This window comes from Arabidopsis thaliana, chromosome 2, assembly GCF_000001735.4.
Source record: "Arabidopsis thaliana chromosome 2, partial sequence".
Taxonomy (NCBI): Eukaryota; Viridiplantae; Streptophyta; class Magnoliopsida; order Brassicales; family Brassicaceae; genus Arabidopsis; species Arabidopsis thaliana.
This window is the reverse complement of record NC_003071.7, coordinates 16,731,740-16,751,521: the sequence shown is the minus strand read 5'-3', so window position 1 is coordinate 16,751,521 and position 19,782 is coordinate 16,731,740. Positions and strand designations below refer to the sequence as shown.

The window sequence follows — 19,782 nt, the reverse complement described above, 5'->3', positions numbered from 1 at the left end:
AAAAAAAGATATGTTGAAATTACTAATAAGAGAAATTCTTAATTTTAGTCTTGTTGCTTTTAATTTAGTAAAGATCGTAATTCTTTTGTATACACTTTTCAGGTTGAAAATTTTGTATGTTATATCTATGTCTAAGAATAAGATTACATGCTGTTATATATATGTCCAAATCGTGTAAAGGAAAAGAGAAAAGTTTTTTTTTGTGTGTGTTTATAACTTTGTAAAGATTGTTTTGCTCTTGATACCATGTAAAGGTTCATAGAATTGATGATTTTATCATCTCACACAGAGCTAGGAGAACACACGACTACTTAGCTAGGGCATTTACAAGAGTAAATTAGGTTTTAGTCGCCTAATTTAGTCTTCTTTTCCTCTTTTTTTTTTTGTTGGTAAAATTAGGTTTGTGCATTGCTTCCTAACATTTCATTTGGTGATATACAGAAGTATGATATGGAATTATACTGGTGAAGCTATTACACTGTTTGAAACCGATAACAATGTGAAGAGACTCAACTCGGTTCGGTGACTGAAGCGCCAACCTAAACAAGTGAGAGGAACACAAAAACACAAGATGAATCTTCAAGTGTTCTGTTTTGTTTTTCTTTAAACTTGTGTTTACATGTTGGCTTTATGAGGTTGGGATGTTCTTGAACTGTGTCCTCCATGTAACTTGATAGTCCCTGAGGTGTAGACACGGAAGCCATTTCTCGAGGAAACAAGTTTGATGTCTTTGTGTATATTGGATTTGGAAAAAGTGTGGTAACATCTGTGATAGTGCTTAGGCACATGTATTGGTTTGACGAAACATGCTTTTTCGAGTTGCGGAATTGCGTGAAGATGAGAAGGAAGATGGATGACAAATTCTCCAAAGTCATTAGTAACACTCTTTATCCATTTTGATCTCTGTTTTAGTCCAGTGTGACACTTGATGGCAACAGTTGCACCTATATGATCATGTACAAAATTCGTAGGTCTTTATTGTTTTTTGTAATAATAAAAAGCATAAAATATAGTTCTCTTCACTCATTTTCAATTGATTTTGAATTAGAAGTTTATGATTTCTCACAAGACGCAGTGTAGAGAATACCTGAAACAGGGGTGTTGCAAAGAAGAGAACCGGTGATAACTACGGATGAGAGTTTGTGTTCCCCGTAGCCAGCCATATCCGACATCTCTCTTATGCTCCATAACTTACTTGAAGCTGCAAATGCTCCGTTGAAGAAGAAGAATAATAACAAGAAGCAACGGATGATAAAGAAGCTCTCCATATCTCAATATAGGTTAAGAATGATGTGTGTGAAGAGGATGGATTTAAGGAGAGAAAATTGTCAATTTGTCCAACTCCATTCGCTTATTATTTGTTTGGACCTCAATGTGTTATCTCAGCTAACTACACTTTGGGGAAAAGTGTAGTAGTTAGCAGAAAATGAAGAAACAAGCCTACCATCACAGAGAAGACTGATCAACTGACTTTTGTGGGTTTGGTCAGTAAGCACTAAGCCACCATTGGTTAAAAGGATTTGTTGACCAAAACCACATTTTCTCAACACTTTAATGGGCCTCCAAATCTGAGCATCTGACATCTTTACGGCCTATTAGCTATTCAGGTGGACAACTGAAATAGAGAAGATCACTGATCTGACTGGTCTAATGCAGCTTGATGGTTGACTTTTCAAGTCATAGCGTTGACTCATAAAAGGCAAAGAAAAAGAGTCAAATATGTCAGCTCCAACTTGTCTCCCCTAACTATTTTGTCAATAGATTGCTAACAATCAAACTCTTTAGATATTTTGTTCTTATCTTTTGTTAACTTATTCAATTGTCTATCTGTGTGTAATGTATTAGCTCCAAAGCGATGAGAATATTTCCATCCAAAGACCCTTTGCTCATATTTTTGTTTAGTAACACACAAATACATATTTTAGAGGATGTTTATAACATTTGTTATTGTAATATGAAGCATACGTAGATTTTGATTGATGGTTTCACAGAAAACCAATAAATAGTCATTAGACAGAATCAGATTTTTTATTTACTGAGACATAATAAGTCAAGAGAAGAAAGAGTATTGGTTAGTCTTATTACAAGAAATTGGAATGGAGGTTGAATAATTTACATTTACATGAAATGGTCAAATCAGAGAATAGAGAGAGAGAGAGATGATTCAAGCATCATCTGCATCACTTCCACCTATATGCCTTCCATGGCTACTCACCCAATAGTTGCTCCCATCAGGACCCGATATCTTAAATCTGTCACAACAATCTCAAGATCAAACGCTAGTAGAATTCATAACTAAGTCCTGAAATGTTGGAAATAAAACCTTTCAAGCACTGATTTTCCTTCTTTGTACTTCTGGTTCTTCTCATGAGCAGTCTCCTGATAAAACAGAACATACAACTTAACACCCAAAGAATCGAACACGGATAGGTTCTTTAAGAACATTTGATGTCTGCCTTGCTTACGTATTTCCAGCCAACGATTGATCCACACGAGACACAGAAAATATCAGCCACAGTATGTTTACCAGTCATCATCAGTCTTTCTTCAGTCTCTCCAATGGAAACATTGGCACTAAACCAGATCAATCATCATCAGATAAGCCAGCCCAATTTAGCAAGTATTCCTTAGAAATAAGAAACACTTACACCTTATTGAAGAGATAAGCTTTCCCATGCTTGCAGTGAAAAGACTGAACAAGGAAACATAAAAACACAACACACTACAGTCTTAGCTCAAGAAACAACAAATGCAGAATCAGGGAAAGCTCAATAGCTCAACTCTCTGTTATTCTCAAGAAGCATAAAGATAATCCATCTTAGACCACAGAGAGAATCAAAAAGACAAAACTATGTGGTCTGATCAGCTAAAGGGGAGCTCAATGTTCAAAACTATGTGGTTGTAATCATTATCTGCTTAATGGCAAGTGGGCAAAATACAAGTACTGATCCATGACTTCAACAATGTAGTAACTCAAAATGAAAATTTCGAAAGTGATCTAGGGGTTTTATTAACAGTCTCGTCTACATAACATGACCCTATTCCAAGCAGAAGAGAAATACACAACAAAAAGAATGTTAAGAAAGTTGAAGTATTTCTATAAGTCATACAACCACATCTTATCAACATACAACATCTTCTAGAGAACCATCTATCATTATATATTTCAAATTTTAGGAGCATGCAGAAAAACAACAAAAACAGATTAATCACAAACCCATTAGAATAATCTCCAGAAAAGTCAAGAAATTGGAAAAGGGACAAAACCTTGGAGATGATGTCTTCATAAGTAGCAAGATGAGTCTTACAGTGTTTGCAGCTATAGATCTTCCCTTCAAGATTCACCACAAACAGCCTCCCCATCTTGAATCAAAATCAAGAACACAAAAATCTACCAAAACAGAGTTTTCGATCTTAACAAGAAAAACGAAACAAAAAAAAGTCCAGGGACAGAACAATTGAGACTCTTTCTATGTAGACACGAATCAAAACTTGATAGGGTCGAATTTGGTGTTGTTCTGCAGTTAAGCAAGAAAATGTGGATGGGGAAGGTATAACGTCTTTTCTTCAATTATTCACTTTTTTCTCCAGAAAAGTGGAACAACGTGTACTCTTCGCCAATTGCATTTTCTATATTCATGTTTATTTTATTGCTTTCTTACACTTTCTTTATTCCTTTGTCTATTCATTTCAAGATTTTCTTCAATTTCTAATTTTCTTTCATTGCTACAATTGTTGTAAAAGCAACAAATAGTATCTACATGTATAATGAGATCAGATAAACAGAATATTTAGTTATTAGTAGTAATCATGCAAAATTAAACCATAATAACCATATATTTTCTTACTTAAGCTCAAACTAACAATAGTTTCTCCCTTCTGTTATTTAGTAATCAAGAAAATATCATATCTTAACTCTACTTTTTGGCTCCAATATCGTATCTTATCTTTTATCAAAAATAAGATAATACTAGTATGGTCTTAAGAATACGACAGAAGGATTTGATTATTCAAAAAAAAGCAATACAAGCCATTATTGGATGGTCAAGTATATCGAATTTCGATATGATAATCTTTTTTATAAAAATGTTGAATATTCACGGTATATTAGTTTAGAACATAAACAATAAATACTTCGATATTTATTTCCGTAAGCCACTAGACCAACATTTAGAGGCCGGTTTTGAACGATTGATGTGACAACCAAATTTCCAACGATAGTACGACACGAAACAATAAAAGACTTCTTTATAAGTATAGCGTAACATGCATTATACAGTTTTTGAAGTATAATTTTATTTTGATAAAATAAAGATAGAAAGGTTCATTAACTAATTGTTAAAGGTGGCAAGGAAGCTGACAGGGCCTTTGCCGGTAAAGGCCGCCTGAAGAGCAAAGATGAGAAATGCGACCATAGCGAGACGAGAGTGCTTTATCTCAGCCAGCTTCAAAGTATCCAACTTCTCTGGATCAGCCGCGAGTCCCAACGGGTCAAAATACCCACCCGGGTAAATCCGTTTCTCTGGATCCAGTTCAGAGTTACGTTGGAACTCAATGTATCCGACCACTAACACTTCTATCCATATCAACGTCGTCAACGAGAACGGCAATGGTTGTCCCAAATACGATGATCCTTCCACCAATTCCACCTAGGCGAACCAAACCGAAATGCATAAATTCAAAATCGAATTCATGTTTTATAATAACTCGAATAGCAAAGCAATTTTTTATCTCATAAACCAAACTAAACTCAATTTTACGAATCCAACCGAATAAAAAATTAAAATCATTGGAAAATTTAACACTTTCAGTTAAATGCATTGAAACAAACTAAAACATATAGTACTAACTAAAATTAATTTTTCTCTTTATTTTTCTCATATTTGTTAAATCCAAAAATCAAAAGAACTCGAAATACCAGACTCCAAATAATCTGAACAAAACTCCAAAACCAAAAGCCTAAACCTATTTCCATTTTAGTGGTTAAAATTTGCATGCATGTTTTTTTGGCTTGATTCCACCTATGCCTCATTTTTTTTTAATTTAACAAATGCTAATTTAGTTTCAACTAATGACGAGACTGTCCACGTGTCAAATTACGTTAGCGGCGACTGTATGAGTGTACCTTTCCGGCGTCTTGCCATGCAATTCCTGTAAGAGCCTCTACGGCGATGGCGCCTAGAGTGCCAAGCATGGCCCACCTTCCATGGATCAGCTCACATTCTCTGAACCGTTGGATCCCAAAGACTTCAGTGTACGGCTGAAACGGCGTCGGTTTGATCTCCGAAGATTCTTGGATGATCCCGATGATGTCACCCGCCACGTTCTTGGCAAGGTTTTGGTCAAGTCCATCGAAATCGTACTGAAGATACTCAGCCGGTTTACCTAAACCAAACGGATCAAATCCACGGTCTCCGATCATCGATCCGTCCAACCATTCCGGCGGGTTTGCGCCGGGGAACCAAACTAGTCTGTCTCCATCGTCTTGGACCTGCCTTGATTTCTTTGGCGGTGGAGCCGGTTTCTTTTTTCCGAAACTGAACCCGAACCGGGCTTGGACCCTACCGGTTCCAGGTCTAGGATCTTGAATCCGGATCCCAAAAATACCTGAGGCTGCTGCTGCAGTGGTGGTAGCCATATTGAGTTGGTGTGATACTGCTTAGAGACTGATGATTCCAATGTTATAACATATAGTTTTTTTGGATTTTAGAATAATAGTAACGTTATGTTATATGTGATGGTAAATGTAAGAAGCCTTATCTTAGCGTTATCTCCTGTGATTGGTCTCTCTCTTTACCTTTTTTCTTTTGTGGCCTGGCTACTTTCTAATGACGTTGCACTCTCTCTTTCGTCCTTATGGTAGGTGTCTGCATTTAAGGTATTTTCTTTCTTTTGTTTTCTTTCGTTTTTAAGGATTTCTTTTGTCGATTTCACAAAAGAGAAAATATTTTGGTCCCAGTTGAAGTTCTGTCCCCCTAAAGCCCATTTATAGAAGCCCATTAATCGACTACAAAATGCCTCTTAAATCGTGTTTCCGATATTGTCTAGTAGTAAGTCCAGCATTTAGTTTGGTCTACAACTTTGGCTTGGTATATTTTAGGCCAATACTTTGGTTTTGGTTTGTGTTTAGTACTTTATCATATAACTGGAACTAAAATGCCTCTCAGCTTTCAAATTGGTGTTTGGTTTGAGTAAATCAAACCGAATTGGTGTCTATTTCTCCCTATACTTGGTAAGGTTTGTTTAGACATCCTCACAGTCTTAAGTTATTTACACGAAAAGATAGGAAGTTAGAGTTTGCAATAGACAAAGACTCTCTTATAAGATTGTTAAATAGATTGAGATATCTTTGATTAATGCAAATATCTAGAATGTAAGTTAAGATAAATAGATAATGATCGTAAAAAGGTTGCTTTACGATTCTATTAGAGATTTTGGTGACGTATAAAGAAATCCACGCGGACGTATCACATACTATGTGCTTATGCTTACAAATTACAATTACAAAACATATATTAAAACCACAAAGAAATACAAACATAAACATATATACAAAACGGAGAGACAGCCTTGGGCTTCTTTTCTCATTGAGGAACTCTGGATTATTTACAAATCGCCCTAACTAATATAATGTTAAAGCTAACAACTGCCAGTTCATCTGAAATGTCTCATTTAAAAAAGCATAGGTTATATAATTAATCTCCATTCCTTTTGCTTTGGATCCTTCTGTTAAAGAAAAAAAAAAGACAAATAAACAAACATTATCAGCAAAAGGGTTCTCAACTTTGTAACGTCCATAATGTCACTTCCCAATTAATAATATTATAGAAATCATTTCTATTCAAAAAAAGAAGAAGAATAACAAATACGTAAGCAAGAACATTGGAAGAGGATGAGATTAGGTTGGTTTACCTGAAACTTAAAAGCGAAGGAGTTGATGGGTCAACGCCGAAAGGCAGAAGGAGAAGTTACATTTATACGCCGTATGTTTTTATATATTAGTTTTATTTACATGTTGAGGTATGTGTATATATTTACAAGTATTGATTCTCTTGGAAATACGTCTCTATTTGAGTCTCTCTTGTTGTAATAAGATCTTTTGGTATCTCGGGTACACGTTTTTACAAGCCGAAACCTGAAAAATGGATCAATCAAAACACATTAGTTTTCCCATTGGTGATAATAACTATAACGAAGAAAGAGGTTTGATGGTTTTGCCTCCATGAAAACAATCATGAAGCATGCATGCGTGAGGTGTGACGTGTCATGTCGGATATTATCTTATTATAAAATGACTAAGAAAATTAGGTTACATGCCACACGGTTTCCACATGAAATTCTAACCTACAAAACAAAACTATAACTCTATAAGAAAGTTTTCCAATCCAAACTTCAATTTTGTTTTCTCTTAGTTTCATTTGAAAACCTTCTCACCAAGTAGAGTCTTTTCCTAACCAAACATATCGGAAAGACAAATCTCATCGAGTTTCTAGAATCACAAAAGGACCAAATGTGTAAAAATGTGTTTAATATTCAACATTGACTAATATACATTCACATGCTATCTCTGACTCTGACCCATTGCAGGTTAAAAATCTAATTCATTCCTAGATTTGAAAAAAAGTAAATGCAACTTGGTATTATTGGCCCTACATCGATTATCAATCAAATATAATAAAATAATAAATTTCTGTAACGGCGGAAAAAAAGAAGATGGAGAAGTGGACTTACGGCTTCAATGTCGATTTTGAAGACGAGAAGCTTTTTTCTTTCTCTACAACTTGTTCGATAAGCCACAACGATGTGACCTATGGCTAAGACTGACGAGCATAGAAACAGAGCCACTTCCGCCGCTCTGAAGTAGTTTCCTCCTCCGTCTCCGATCGCTGGCTCACCGAACACAAACGCAGCTTTTAACGAAACGTAGATTAGAGAAGATATTGAACAAATCATTGTTATTGTCAGATACGGTCCTCTCGATAGTTTTGGTCCGTCACAGAGTCCATAAACACCTGTTTACACGAAAAATCAAACTAAAGAAATGAGTTTTCGATTTCTTCAGAAACAGAGCAAACAGAGCAATTGCTCTGTTTTTTTTTTGGGTTTTGTAAAGTTTGAATCTTTTTTTTACTCACAGAGTATAACAGCGGATCTAATGATTGAGATTAAAGGAATATCGATGAGGGAGTGACGGAAATCGTAGTTGGTGAGATGAGAAGAGAGAGTCGCCGGCGAAGAGAAGCGGTGGAGGAGAGCGGAAGGGAGGAGAGCATCGGCGACGGCGAGGAAGATAGGAGCAGAGACAAGGAGAAAAGAGAAGAACATTGTGAACAAAACGAATATAGTTTTGATTCCTCTCCATAGAGATGACCAAAGCTTTCTGGTTTTACTAATCTCTTCTTTGCTAAAACCCATCGAATCAGAGAGGATTTGTTTAAGAGAGAAGATGTTTCGGAGACTTTAGAGAGGGTTTTTAAAAGGTGGACGAGACAAAGTGACGATGACGGCGATGATGATGCTAAGATAAATACTAAGGGATTAATTTATACTATTATGATTTTTCCTTGTTGGACTTGGAATATTTATATGAATATAGAATTTTGGATTAGTTTGGTAATTTTTATCTGTCTATATCTTTTTACCTATGGATTTCTTCTATATAATATAATTATTAAATTTTATTCTTTCTATAAAAATCTTTTGAATATTTCTTTTCTATAAATGTTTTCGTTGTTGATTTAATTTTCTTGTATGTAAATCATGTTTGATTAATTTTTAAAAGAATCGTAAGATGAATGAAAGTCAATTCATTCGTCGATCTATCCTAATTTTTTTATTGATATTGACGATTGATACAGATCCACAATTTATATGTTATGAAATTACATCCTCATACATAATTTTGATGAATATAGGATTTGTGGGTTAGTTAATTATTTTCCACTTTCTATTTATAAATTTCAGTTGTTTCTTTATATGCTGAGTAATAATACTTAAAAACATCAAAAGAAAGCTTTTTCGTAAATATTGTTGAGGTAAAACTTCCAAAACATTGCTTCCTAAATACTTTTTAGTAAGCAAAGTTTTTTGGTAGATGCTCTGATCTTCCATCATCTGAATCTCCTAAATGTCTCGTTAATAGATAAAACGCTCTCAACCCTCTTAAAATTAAGGATACATGTAATGTTAATCATAATCACACAAAAATGAGGCTATTCATATTTGAATTTTTATTTGTATTACTTTCTTAATAATTTTTTTTGTAAAATTATTTATTTCTCTCATTCACACTAAAATAAAATAAAAATTAGCCAACTGAAAAATCTTAAATAGTAATTGGAAACTGAAACATTCTAGAAAAAAAAATGTTGAGAGAAACTTCCAGCTCTTTGAATCCTTTGACTGGTGTATTAAATTAAAACAAAATAGTGTTCGGAGTCTTCAGATTTCAGCCTCCGTGTAATAACGGTAAAACCTAAATAACGTGAAGCATAAACAAAACTCGATAATTGGAACATTTTTTCTTTCTTTCTTGATTTCATTTGTATATAATATATAATGGATTGGAATATTTTAAAATCATCACAATATATGTTTATCGTTTTATTAAATTGTTACTAGTAAAATAATGTTAGACCCATCCTCTCCCGCCGAAGAAATGAACCGAGACTCGTTTATTCGTTAACACAAACATATACGGGAATGGAGGAACCGACCGATTTCAGCCATGTGACCACATGCATGCCGTTTGTTACCCTAACTTATATCTTACGGTGTTATTTTTTTTTATTTTTTTTTTGTTTCATTGTACTAAAAGAAACAGTGAACTATCGTATCCAATTTTTTTAATAACTATTTTGTGTTTGATTGTGATCTTTCATTGTTTTCTCGTCTAATGCTACCAAATATAAAGATAGGAAATGATTGCCTTTTCTTATCAAACTTTTCAAAACATTCGATAGGAATTTAATTTACTTGTTTGTTATAAAGAAAGCATTGCCAAGTTATTACACAAACAAACTAATAAAAAAGTCGTAACTCTTTACTTTGTACGCGTATATCTTTGCGTGAGTGTATGTACTAGTCAATTGTTGATCATTTACAATTTGTCTCGTAAATGGAATGATATATGTATATATTGACTGTTAAGCAAAACCTTAGGAAATTTCGGAAATCAGGATATGTTCTAATAGAATTTTTCCAAACTTATTTCGTTTTTGTTGTTTTCCAGCTGAACATTCTAAATTAGATTTAGTGACAGATTATTCTTACCTGGAATATATAATTACAAATTGTCACCAAACTCCGATGATGAGAATTAATTAACCGAACAACAAATATGTGTCTCTTTGCTTGTTTTGTTTCTTGTGATAGCAACGGTCAGATTTGCATATCAATAATTAGAGTAGGACCATCCAAAATAAAGAGGGAGGAGCTGAAAGTCAAGAGTTTATAGGCCTACGAAACTGACCGGAAGTTGAAGAAACTTCTCAAGTCAAGAGTCAAGACATATCAGCTCACCAAAAACATGCACTCGTCGCTTATAAAGCTTTCTCCTTTGATTATACTCCACCAAAATAGTGGCACAATTATAAACCTAAAACCTCACAAAAATATTTTACATTTGTCAAAAAATAAAATAAATTTGATATTACATTATTGCTAGAATTGTTTATATTAGAAAAATATTGAGGCTATATTACGAGTTTTATATCAAAATAACTAGAAAAGAGAGAATATTTTATCAAAATACAATAATCTCCATTTTTCTCACAATCATTTCTAATTATATATTACATCTTTTGTTAATATATGTGATATTAGACAAATGTAATGTATAACTAGCAATGTATAAATATCAAAAATAATTAGAAAAAGAAACAAAAAATTCAAATTTTATCTTTATTTTCATGTTTAAAACTGTTTATCCTGAAACAATTGTTAAAACCACACCAAAATCATAATTAGTAATTTAGCCTAACTCTATGAATTCATAATTCGTAAATACACACACTCGTAGTTTTCAAAGAATAGTCCAACGCCAGACCCATTACAAGCCCAATAAGTAAGGCCCACATCAAACAAGATCCGAATCCGCATCTTCCGAACAAATTGAACGCAAATTTAGCCTTGTCGGAATAAACCACTTGTTTTCGCTCGCTCGCTTTCTATTTCTCCTCCGATCTGCTGAGGCGTGCGTTCATTACGTGCTTCCTCAATGGCGGCACGATCCCTATGGAGAACCCGTACGAAGCTCCTCGTTGTTGGTACCGCCTTATGCGGTGGTTCCGGCGCCGCCTTCATTGCTTCCTCCGATGACCCATCAACAACCCTCAAGCTTTGCACCTCCATCCCCGTTCGTCTCTACCGCAATACCGTTACCGCCGCCTCTATTGCTTTCGGTACGGAAACTAAACCATTAAAGGATAATACTTTACATGATTTGTTTCGCTTCAATGCCTAAATTTCACCTTTTTCAATTGATTTGGTTCTGTGCTTTGATTAATGAGACTGGCTTTGCACTAATCTTATTGGAAAGCTTTAAGTTTGTGGAATTAAACATTAATCGTTTTCAATTTCTGACAATTGGGATTTGCATAGTTGAATCAATATATATTTTTGTGGTTTGTGTTGTGTTAGATTATGAGTACTCGTTGTTGGGTTTGGCTGAGGGAAGCAGTGAGAGAGCTAAGGTCAAACATGAAGTCCACCTAAGGTCAGCTCAAAAGCTTCAAGAGCTCTGTTTTAAAAATGGAGGAATCTATATCAAACTCGGCCAACATATAGGACAACTAGTATGTAAAGCTTTTTCTTCTTTCTGTAGCATTGAATGTCTCAAGTTGTAATAATGATTATGTTATGTTAAGAAAACCAACGGGTTTTACGGTTTTCTTGTTTCAAGGAATATCTTGTGCCTGAAGAGTATGTTCGTACTATGAGGGAGTCCATGTTGAACAAATGCCCTATTTCTTCATATGAGCAAGTATGTGAGGTTTTTAAGAAAGAGGTTGGAGAGATGCCAGACCAAGTATGTTCTATTTTACGTTCCTGTCTTCATGTATATAACCAGAGTTTTAAACGCTTGAGTTATGATTGCATCTCACTTGGCTATCGTATTTGATCTGCAGGTATTTGCTGAATTTGACCCTGTTCCAATTGCAAGTGCTTCCCTTGCTCAAGTTCATGTTGCTCGCACTCATGATGGAAAAAAGGTTGCTGTCAAGGTACTCGTTTACTTTATATGTTGCGGATAATTAAAGATCTTGGACTTGTTAAGAGTAAGTTTGTATTTATTCTATTATGTTCTTAAATCTTTTTTCTGCAGGTTCAACATGCGCACATGACAGACACTGCAGCTGCGGACACTGCAGCTGTTGGAGTTTTAGTGAATACCTTGCACCGAATATTCCCATCATTTGACTATAGGTGCAGCCACTTTCTCTTTTTCTGTAGACAATTCATATTGTGTGAGCCTCTAGCAAATAGCTTATACCGGCTCATGTATGCAGGTGGTTGCTCGACGAAATGAGTGAAAGCTTACCAAAGGTTGGTGTCTTTAGTTGATTCATAAGTCATAACATATGAAGATTTTCTTTAATAGGTTTATACAGTCTTCAGTCTTGTATATGTTTATCTGAATATTAAGGTTTCTGTTCTGAAGCATTTTTGTATGGTCGCCATTGAGCTTTTGCTGTCACTGGTTTGATATTTTAATTGCTCTTGTTTTTATTAATGTAATTTTCATCAGGAACTAGATTTTTTGGTTGAGGCGAAAAACAATGAGAAATGTCTGGATAATTTTAGGAAGCTGTCTCCCCATATTGCAGAGTATGTTTATGCGCCAACAATCTATTGGAATTTGAGTACCTCTAAGTTGTTGACAATGGAGTTCATGGATGGTGCTCAAGTGAACGATGTTGATAAGATCAGAAAGCTTGGGATTCAGCCCTATGAAGTATCAAAGCTCGTAAGCTCTTTCATCTATGTTCCTTAAAATATCATGCATTTCTTGAATTTAGCTAAATAGTAGTTGCCGTTCAAGTAAGAGTTTGGTAATTTCAAAGACTTATCTTTATAATACCTTGTAGACTACTATGAAGAAACAAACTTTGATATGCTTTAAACTCTTTTCTTGCAGGTGAGTCAAACATTTGCAGAAATGATGTTTAAACATGGGTTTGTGCACTGTGACCCACACGCTGCCAATTTGATTGTTCGTCCAGATCCTTCTGGTAAGAGGAACATATATGGCAAGAGAAAACCGCAATTAGTGATTCTTGACCATGGCTTGTACAAGGAGCTTGACTTCAACACAAGATTCAACTATGCTTCACTGTGGAAAGCATTGGTCTTTTCGGATGCTAAAGCCATTAAAGAACACAGTGAGAAATTAGGCGCTGGAGATGATCTATACGTCCTATTCGCCGGGATACTTACAATGAGACCATGGAAGCAAGTCATCGACACATCTGTGGATCATTTAGTCATCCAAGGCAACAAAGAAGATGTATCAGAGCTACAGATGTATGCATCACAGTACTTCTCCGAAATCTCAGAGCTTCTCAGGAGATTGCCACGCGTGATCCTTCTGATGCTGAAAACAAACGACTGTCTCCGGTCAGTTAACAATGAGCTAATGCAAGGATCGTCTCTCGAGTCGTTCTTGATCATCGGGAAAGTATCTTCCCAAGCGGTTTTAGAGGCAAAGAGAGCTGAAAAGAAATCGTTGATGAAATGGCTGAAGGTATGGTTTGAAGGGTTCTCTGTTGAAGCAAGGCTTTGGGTAATGCAATTTGCACTTTGGATCTTACAAGTCAGAAAATCCTTAACCCTTTAATATAAAACGTTCCTGCCAATTTTATATTACACACCTCTCTCTATTCTTTGGTAAGTGGGTATCAAAAAATAACATTTATCATTCTTTGTATACTACACAAGGCTGTTATGTAACAAACCAATAAATCAACTTTATATATACTATGAGATTTGTATCATTTGTATGCTGGGAAGAGCTTATTACTTTAAATTTTTTTTTATATAAATCTTATTATCTTCTTAATAGTATTTCTTACAAAAACAATTGAGAATTTCTACTCATTTTTTTCCATCATTTATGAGAACCTTATGTAAACAGGTGTTGACATCTGAATCAAATTGAACCGAGATGGTTCGGTTTGGTTCGGTTTTGGGTTTGGTTAAATTGAGAAACCTGAATTATGCAGCGACCAAGATCTTATTCTCTGTTCTGTCTTTTCAACACTCGAGTCTGTCTGTCTGTCTCTTCTACGCAGCCGCGACTCCTTCTGTCTCCACCGCTCTATAATCTCCCCTGCGATCAATAAGGACATTTTCTCCGGTAAAGTCTCTATCTTTCTTCGTCTCTATCATTTCGCTTTGTGTTTCGTGTCACCTACATTTGATAAACCCTAGAGAGAAACAAATTGAGTGCCTTTCGAAATCGCAGAAGCACATTGTTAAAATTCGATTGATGGGTCATTGTTTTATTACACGTAATCTATTTCTGTTGATGAAATTAGGTCTATTAAAGATGTGATTTTGATATTTGGGGTCTCACAGCTTTTTTGAAAAAGCTTACACATTTTGTTTGAATTTGTCATTGTTGTTGTAGATGGAAGAGAGTGATGCTGTTCCAAAACCAGTTGTTGTTGATCCTCCATTATACGACGAAGCTTCTCCGTCAGCTTCTCAGCGCCGTCCGGTGGTGATCGCCGCCGATGCAGCTCCTCCGGCAGAAAATCATCTCATTCAAAGGATTCAAAGAGCTCTTGTGGAATTGCGCGAGTTGAGAAATCAGTTTAATGCCATTCTTAGGGAACTAGAATTCGAAGGTTTGTGTGTGTTTCATCTTCCTATTCTACGTTGTGTTTTCTAGAAAAAGAGATAAACAATTTTGATGATAATGCAGTGGGAGAAGAAGAAGAGCAAGCGGAATCATCAGTGGAAGATCCAGAGGACTCTGATTCTTAGTTTGTTTATTAGACTTTTTTTTTTTGTTTCTTCACTAGTAACCTATTTCTATCATGTTTCTATCTCTCTGCCCCTCATGATTTCCTGCGGTAATTATCTTTATCACTCTAAATCATCAAAGCCAACCCTTAACAGATCAATAAGTCTACTAAAAGAGAAATTACAAGTTTTTTTGAAGGAAGAATCAAACACATTCCACATAACATATAATATGCAGTTGTCTATCGTAAATGTTTTACCTTGACAATGGTTTTCGCAAGTAACGCATAATGGTCGAGAAACATTACATTTGCGACGAATTTGAACCTTATTCCCATATATCTCGAGAAGGTGACATTGCTTCATTTATGGGTATTCACCAAATAAGCATTCAATATGAATGGTAGTAATAAAGATTACCACTCGTACTTCTATGAACTTGGATTCAAGTTAGAGCCATTGTGAGTCCACTTCTGAATCTTTCCACTTACCAACCCATTTAGATGTTGCAGAATTACCATTTCTATTGGTTTTCCTATCTGCTTCTTTATCTTTGAGAAGCCAGCTTAAGTTTTAGCGCATTTAGCTCTTATTGCAAGATTGCATTGTGTCATAAAAGGTCGTTCTAAGTAAAATCTGGCACATGTTTTTCCAGTTAGTGGATTCATTTGTGAAACAGTTTGGAAAATGTTGCGGTTAAGAACTGTATTGCCAAAAATAAATTAAATGTTTTTCATCATTACTCATTGGTGACTGAAATGAATTGAGGTCCCTATACTCTTATTGCTTCTCAGCATCGAGTTGTTTGTGCATCACCATTGTCATGACTCATGATTTTTAGAATCATTTATGCAATTCATCATCTTAATCATTATCATTATAGGATGATTGTATCATATATAACAGTCGAAAGGGAAGGGCCAAAAAAAGTGAAATAAAGTTTTGTTCTTTGTAATGGAAGAAAAAGTTGGGAGGAGAATCATGGTTTCACTATGGTTCTTTGGAATTTTGATTTTGGTAGTTAGTGCCCAGGTTCCGGGAACCAAATTCTGATCATACTACAAAAAAATATCTTGCGGATTATTGTAGCTCTTGTCTTGCATAACATGAAGCTTGGAATTAACTAAAGAAAGTTTCTTAGAGATTCTTCTTCTTGTTTGTTCTCTAAAGAATCTAACACTCTTTGTAATGTTTATCTAAACTTGGAACTAATTAGATGTGAAACACTACAATTCATTAAACATGAGATCATGCGTATAGGAATTTGGTTCCTGCTGCACCGTGGCAAGTCGTACACCATATACCTTTTTCCCTATTTTATTCATATTTTACTTTATATTCACTTTACAATAAATATCTTTAGATATTTCTACAATAAGATCCTTATCTCTCTCCATGGTTTAATTAAAAATAAATCCAAGAAAAGTGCATAAAAAGATATGTACTTTTTATTCCTCTACCCAATCACTTCACAGCTTCACTCACGCGCGTGTTCTTTGATATCAGATAGATACGTCTACGTGAGATACACGCTCTTGTTAATCAAGTGGTGATGAAACAGAACTTACTCGCCTCGGTGTCCGATTCTACTCAGAAGATATTTACTATAAATATCTGATTTCTCTCGACTTTGACGAAAATCAAAAAGAGAGAAAAACACAATTAAAAATTATTATGAAGAGGAACGGCGAGACGAAACGGCGGAGGAACGTGGCGGAGGAGGCAGAGCAGGGAGAGGATCCGGCGATGTGGGAGAATCTTGACCGGAATTTCAGACAAGTGCAATCAGTTTTAGACAGAAACAGATCACTGATTCAACAAGTCAACGACAATCACCAATCGAGAATGGCTGATAACATGTCGAAGAACGTTGCTTTGATTCAAGAACTCAACGGAAACATTTCCAAGGTTGTTAACATGTATTCTGATCTCAATACTAGTTTCTCGTCGGGCTTTCACGGTGGGAAGAACGGTCACGATGGTGGTGGTGCTGCCGGAACTAGAGCTTAATGAACCGGAATCAAATTGTTTCTTCTTAGTTGGACCGGCCGGTTTGAGAATTTTGAATCTGTCCGGTTCAAGCTATGATATAAAGTAAATGTTTAGTTTTTGTATTGCAATGATGATTGTCGTTAGAATAATCCGTGGGAGCAAACCCATCTCTATTGGGGTTATTTTAGTTATGGTTTTGAGTCTTTTTCAATGTGTCTCTACTGCAATCTCTCTAATGATTATAATAATAATTGATACAGTATTAGATTACTTCTGGTTTGATTCTATTTAGAGACTTTTCTCATGTGACCTTGATAATAAATGAAGGCTTGTGGTTAGATTGTTGCAACTTGGAGTAAGTAATTTCGTCACATAGTGATGCAATTTGGTATGACATGTTAAATACAGTTGTTTTCTAGTGACTTTTCACTAGGCTGTGTATTAGAGAACTCTAGCATAGAAAATTTCTACGTTGTGACAATATTCATTTCCATCAAAAAGCAAACAGAAACTGCAGTAAAATAAATGTTGATACATGAGATCATGATCTAAAACCCAGGCAAACTATTTCGGCATTCATATACCACTAGAAAGCAAAGATCTTAAGAAGACGAAAGAGCTTTTGCACAAAAAGGACTAAAAAGAAGCATAGTTATTTGAAAGGGGACAAATGGCCAATTTCATATCAAAACATGAACTATCAAACCTATAAGTTTTTTTTGGGATTAAAATGGCATATGAAGAGGTTTAAAGTGATTAGCTCTGCTGTGACTGAGTAAATTTATGATTTCACTACTTTTTCTTGTAAACTTCTTGTACCTTATATTCTCAGTCATCATAAAATAGCAAATTCTTGCTCTCTTTGTGTGTGTAATATGGTATATATAAGGAAATTATGTACGATACTTTGTAACATTTGAATTTGATTTTTCTGTTGAGCATTAAGAATTTTGTTCTTCGTGAGAAAAAATATTTCATACAAAAACGATTCAAAACCATTACAAACTTACTTTGTCTAAGCAGGAAAAATAATTGATGGTCGAAAAGGATAAAAAAACAGAGGTCACATTAATATCAAACTAAACAATTGAAAGAAAACAACTACTTGGGCCTGATGGGGTTTGTCGGGCTCGCAAGAATCGACTGCTTGTTGGAGTTGATGTCATTAAGCAGTTTGCACTTGGCTTAATTTGGACTGTGGTGGACATAAGATGTGTTAGATTAGAAACATTACAACACTGATATGGTTGATGTTATTCTTGAATCATGACTCATGAGGATACATTTTCATTTATATTGTTTACTCTTTAATCTTTATATAGAAGAGGATACATTTTCATATCATTAGATGTAATTGACATATTAAAGATTGTGTGATTGTAAGGATTTTGAAGTAACTTATATTCCTTTTTTTAGGAAATACACCACATGATCAAATCTATCTTCAACGTTTTCGTGTCATAATACTTCATTTATGACAAAATTCTCTGTACCATTTTGACAACTACTGGCTTTGTCTTCTCCAAACACTTTGTTTTCAACATGATGGTGTTCATCAGTTATGTGATGGTGGTGACAATGACATTGTACATGCCCTTGACCATATAAATCGTAGGAGAAATATCTGTCCTTTTATATTATCTTGTCTTACTGGACCATTGAATTTTTTTGTCTCTTTCATCAGATTAAGTTATGTAAACCTTTTTTCTTCATAGAAGTTCTTATATGAGCTTTTTCTTTTTTCCTCAAGAAGAAGATTACACGGGTATACATACTAGAGATAGAGGTACAGAGGCTAATCTCTTGACTTGTAGGCTTGAGCCTAGGGAAGACAAATGAAGGTGCAGTGTATTCCAAATTAGCAACATCTAAAATTTAGGATTTTGCCCTACAAGTCTCGACCAGTGTGTACGACACTAATCACAATCATATAAATCTAGTGGAATATTAAGTTTTAAACTATTAATCAAACTTAGCTCTCCATCTACGACGGCAAATCCGATCCTTAGTCAAGAAATCCAAATGATGTTTCACACAACCACACAGTTTATCGTATATTACAACAAAAATGTTGAGAAATGTTGCAATATAGTGACAACAAACATCACGCACTATCACTCCTTCCTCCAAACTTGTCTAACAAAGTGATACCAAAATAGTTAGTACTTCGTTTGAGCATTCTAAACCGGAATTTTAACCAAAAGACACTCGAACTATGACAATATATCACCCTTTCTTTTAGCTTATATCGATTAATGCCCGGCCCGATCTTCGGATCAAACATTAGACTTCATAACTCAATAGTGTTTTAAGTGAGTTACTAACCAACTGAACAACAACAATCCGATCCACCAACTTTTCAAAATGTCAACCCCTCCCAAAACACAATTGCCAATAATGAGCTTAAAAATTTATATTTTTCTTAGAATATTTAAGCTTAAAATCATTGCCAAAACTAGAAATTTTAGTATGTTACCTAATCAGTAGGTACTTAATGACAGATTAAGACCTAATAATGTATGAAAAAACTAATTTCCAATTGAAATAAATTTATTAGTTAGGTCTATATAGTGTTCAACTTTAATAATTAGGATTCAAACAAAGGTCTTACCACTCCGAACAATATTTCTTTATATGGTTCAACAAACGTGATTACAATACAATAAACTCAAGAATCATTGATCAATTTCGAGTAAGTCGTGTTTCAATGGTTGAAGAATATAAAACTCTGACAATATAATCTTAAAATACAAACAAAAAAACATCGGAATAATCATTGAGAATCCTTAGGCTTCAAGCGATAGAAACAATTGATAACACATT

At 34.8% G+C, this 19,782-nt stretch overlaps 7 protein-coding genes and 1 long non-coding RNA gene across 14 annotated transcripts; 3 read left to right on the top strand and 5 right to left on the bottom strand.

The window, feature by feature from the left end:
- Positions 1–207: 207 nt before the first annotated feature.
- Positions 208–1,487, bottom strand: AT2G40113 (Pollen Ole e 1 allergen and extensin family protein). Its single transcript, NM_179995.4, has 2 exons — positions 1,088–1,487; positions 208–944 (listed from the first exon to the last, which is right to left on the bottom strand). Exons 1-2 carry the CDS (start codon positions 1,266–1,268, stop codon positions 616–618), a joined length of 510 nt encoding a protein of 169 aa, NP_850326.2. The 5' UTR covers positions 1,269–1,487; the 3' UTR covers positions 208–615.
- A 444-nt stretch (positions 1,488–1,931) lies between these two features.
- Positions 1,932–3,691, bottom strand: AT2G40110 (Yippee family putative zinc-binding protein). 4 transcript variants are annotated; one of them, NM_129569.5, is made up of 5 exons: positions 3,268–3,691; positions 2,649–2,692; positions 2,466–2,574; positions 2,324–2,379; positions 1,932–2,252 (listed from the first exon to the last, which is right to left on the bottom strand). In NM_129569.5, the coding sequence occupies exons 1-5, from the start codon at positions 3,361–3,363 to the stop codon at positions 2,165–2,167; spliced, it is 393 nt and encodes a 130-aa protein (NP_181540.1). In that variant the 5' UTR covers positions 3,364–3,691; the 3' UTR covers positions 1,932–2,164. The 4 variants fall into 4 exon arrangements, with proteins under 4 accessions (NP_181540.1, NP_001324481.1, NP_001324480.1 ...); NM_001336823.1 differs by having other exon boundaries at positions 1,977–2,252; positions 2,324–2,574; positions 3,268–3,649; NM_201916.2 differs by having other exon boundaries at positions 2,010–2,379; positions 3,268–3,649.
- Positions 3,692–4,097: 406 nt separating this feature from the next.
- On the bottom strand, positions 4,098–5,894 carry LHCB4.3 (light harvesting complex photosystem II). Of its 2 annotated transcripts, none has more exons than NM_129568.3 (2): positions 5,126–5,894; positions 4,098–4,649 (listed from the first exon to the last, which is right to left on the bottom strand). In NM_129568.3, exons 1-2 carry the CDS (start codon positions 5,636–5,638, stop codon positions 4,332–4,334), a joined length of 831 nt encoding a protein of 276 aa, NP_181539.1. In that variant the 5' UTR covers positions 5,639–5,894; the 3' UTR covers positions 4,098–4,331. The 2 variants fall into 2 exon arrangements, with proteins under 2 accessions (NP_181539.1, NP_001189719.1); NM_001202790.1 differs by lacking the exon at positions 4,098–4,649 and adding an exon at positions 4,895–5,021 and having other exon boundaries at positions 5,126–5,869.
- Positions 5,895–6,369: 475 nt separating this feature from the next.
- On the bottom strand, positions 6,370–8,626 carry AT2G40095 (Alpha/beta hydrolase related protein). Of its 3 annotated transcripts, NM_179994.3 has the most exons (4): positions 8,136–8,626; positions 7,732–8,012; positions 6,913–7,135; positions 6,370–6,726 (listed from the first exon to the last, which is right to left on the bottom strand). In NM_179994.3, the coding sequence occupies exons 1-3, from the start codon at positions 8,413–8,415 to the stop codon at positions 7,067–7,069; spliced, it is 630 nt and encodes a 209-aa protein (NP_850325.1). In that variant the 5' UTR covers positions 8,416–8,626; the 3' UTR covers positions 6,370–6,726; positions 6,913–7,066. The 3 variants fall into 3 exon arrangements, with proteins under 3 accessions (NP_850325.1, NP_001324394.1, NP_001324393.1); NM_001336820.1 differs by having other exon boundaries at positions 6,370–7,135; NM_001336821.1 differs by lacking the exons at positions 6,370–6,726; positions 6,913–7,135 and having other exon boundaries at positions 7,194–8,012.
- Positions 8,627–11,035: 2,409 nt separating this feature from the next.
- ATH9 (ABC2 homolog 9) lies at positions 11,036–14,056 on the top strand. Its single transcript, NM_129567.4, has 8 exons — positions 11,036–11,402; positions 11,641–11,795; positions 11,903–12,028; positions 12,129–12,224; positions 12,326–12,426; positions 12,510–12,546; positions 12,749–12,967; positions 13,139–14,056. The coding sequence occupies exons 1-8, from the start codon at positions 11,219–11,221 to the stop codon at positions 13,835–13,837; spliced, it is 1,617 nt and encodes a 538-aa protein (NP_565923.1). The 5' UTR covers positions 11,036–11,218; the 3' UTR covers positions 13,838–14,056.
- A 171-nt stretch (positions 14,057–14,227) lies between these two features.
- On the top strand, positions 14,228–15,205 carry AT2G40085 (uncharacterized protein). The gene is made up of 3 exons (NM_201915.3): positions 14,228–14,356; positions 14,630–14,849; positions 14,927–15,205. The coding sequence occupies exons 2-3, from the start codon at positions 14,630–14,632 to the stop codon at positions 14,986–14,988; spliced, it is 282 nt and encodes a 93-aa protein (NP_973644.1). The 5' UTR covers positions 14,228–14,356; the 3' UTR covers positions 14,989–15,205.
- Positions 15,206–15,720: 515 nt separating this feature from the next.
- On the bottom strand, positions 15,721–15,959 carry AT2G09110. The gene has a single exon (NR_140471.1). It is a non-coding gene; the product is annotated as an other RNA (long non-coding RNA).
- A 609-nt stretch (positions 15,960–16,568) lies between these two features.
- ELF4 (EARLY FLOWERING-like protein (DUF1313)) lies at positions 16,569–17,228 on the top strand. The gene has a single exon (NM_129566.2): positions 16,610–17,228. The coding sequence runs from the start codon at positions 16,642–16,644 to the stop codon at positions 16,975–16,977; it is 336 nt and encodes a 111-aa protein (NP_565922.1). The 5' UTR covers positions 16,610–16,641; the 3' UTR covers positions 16,978–17,228.
- Positions 17,229–19,782: the final 2,554 nt, after the last annotated feature.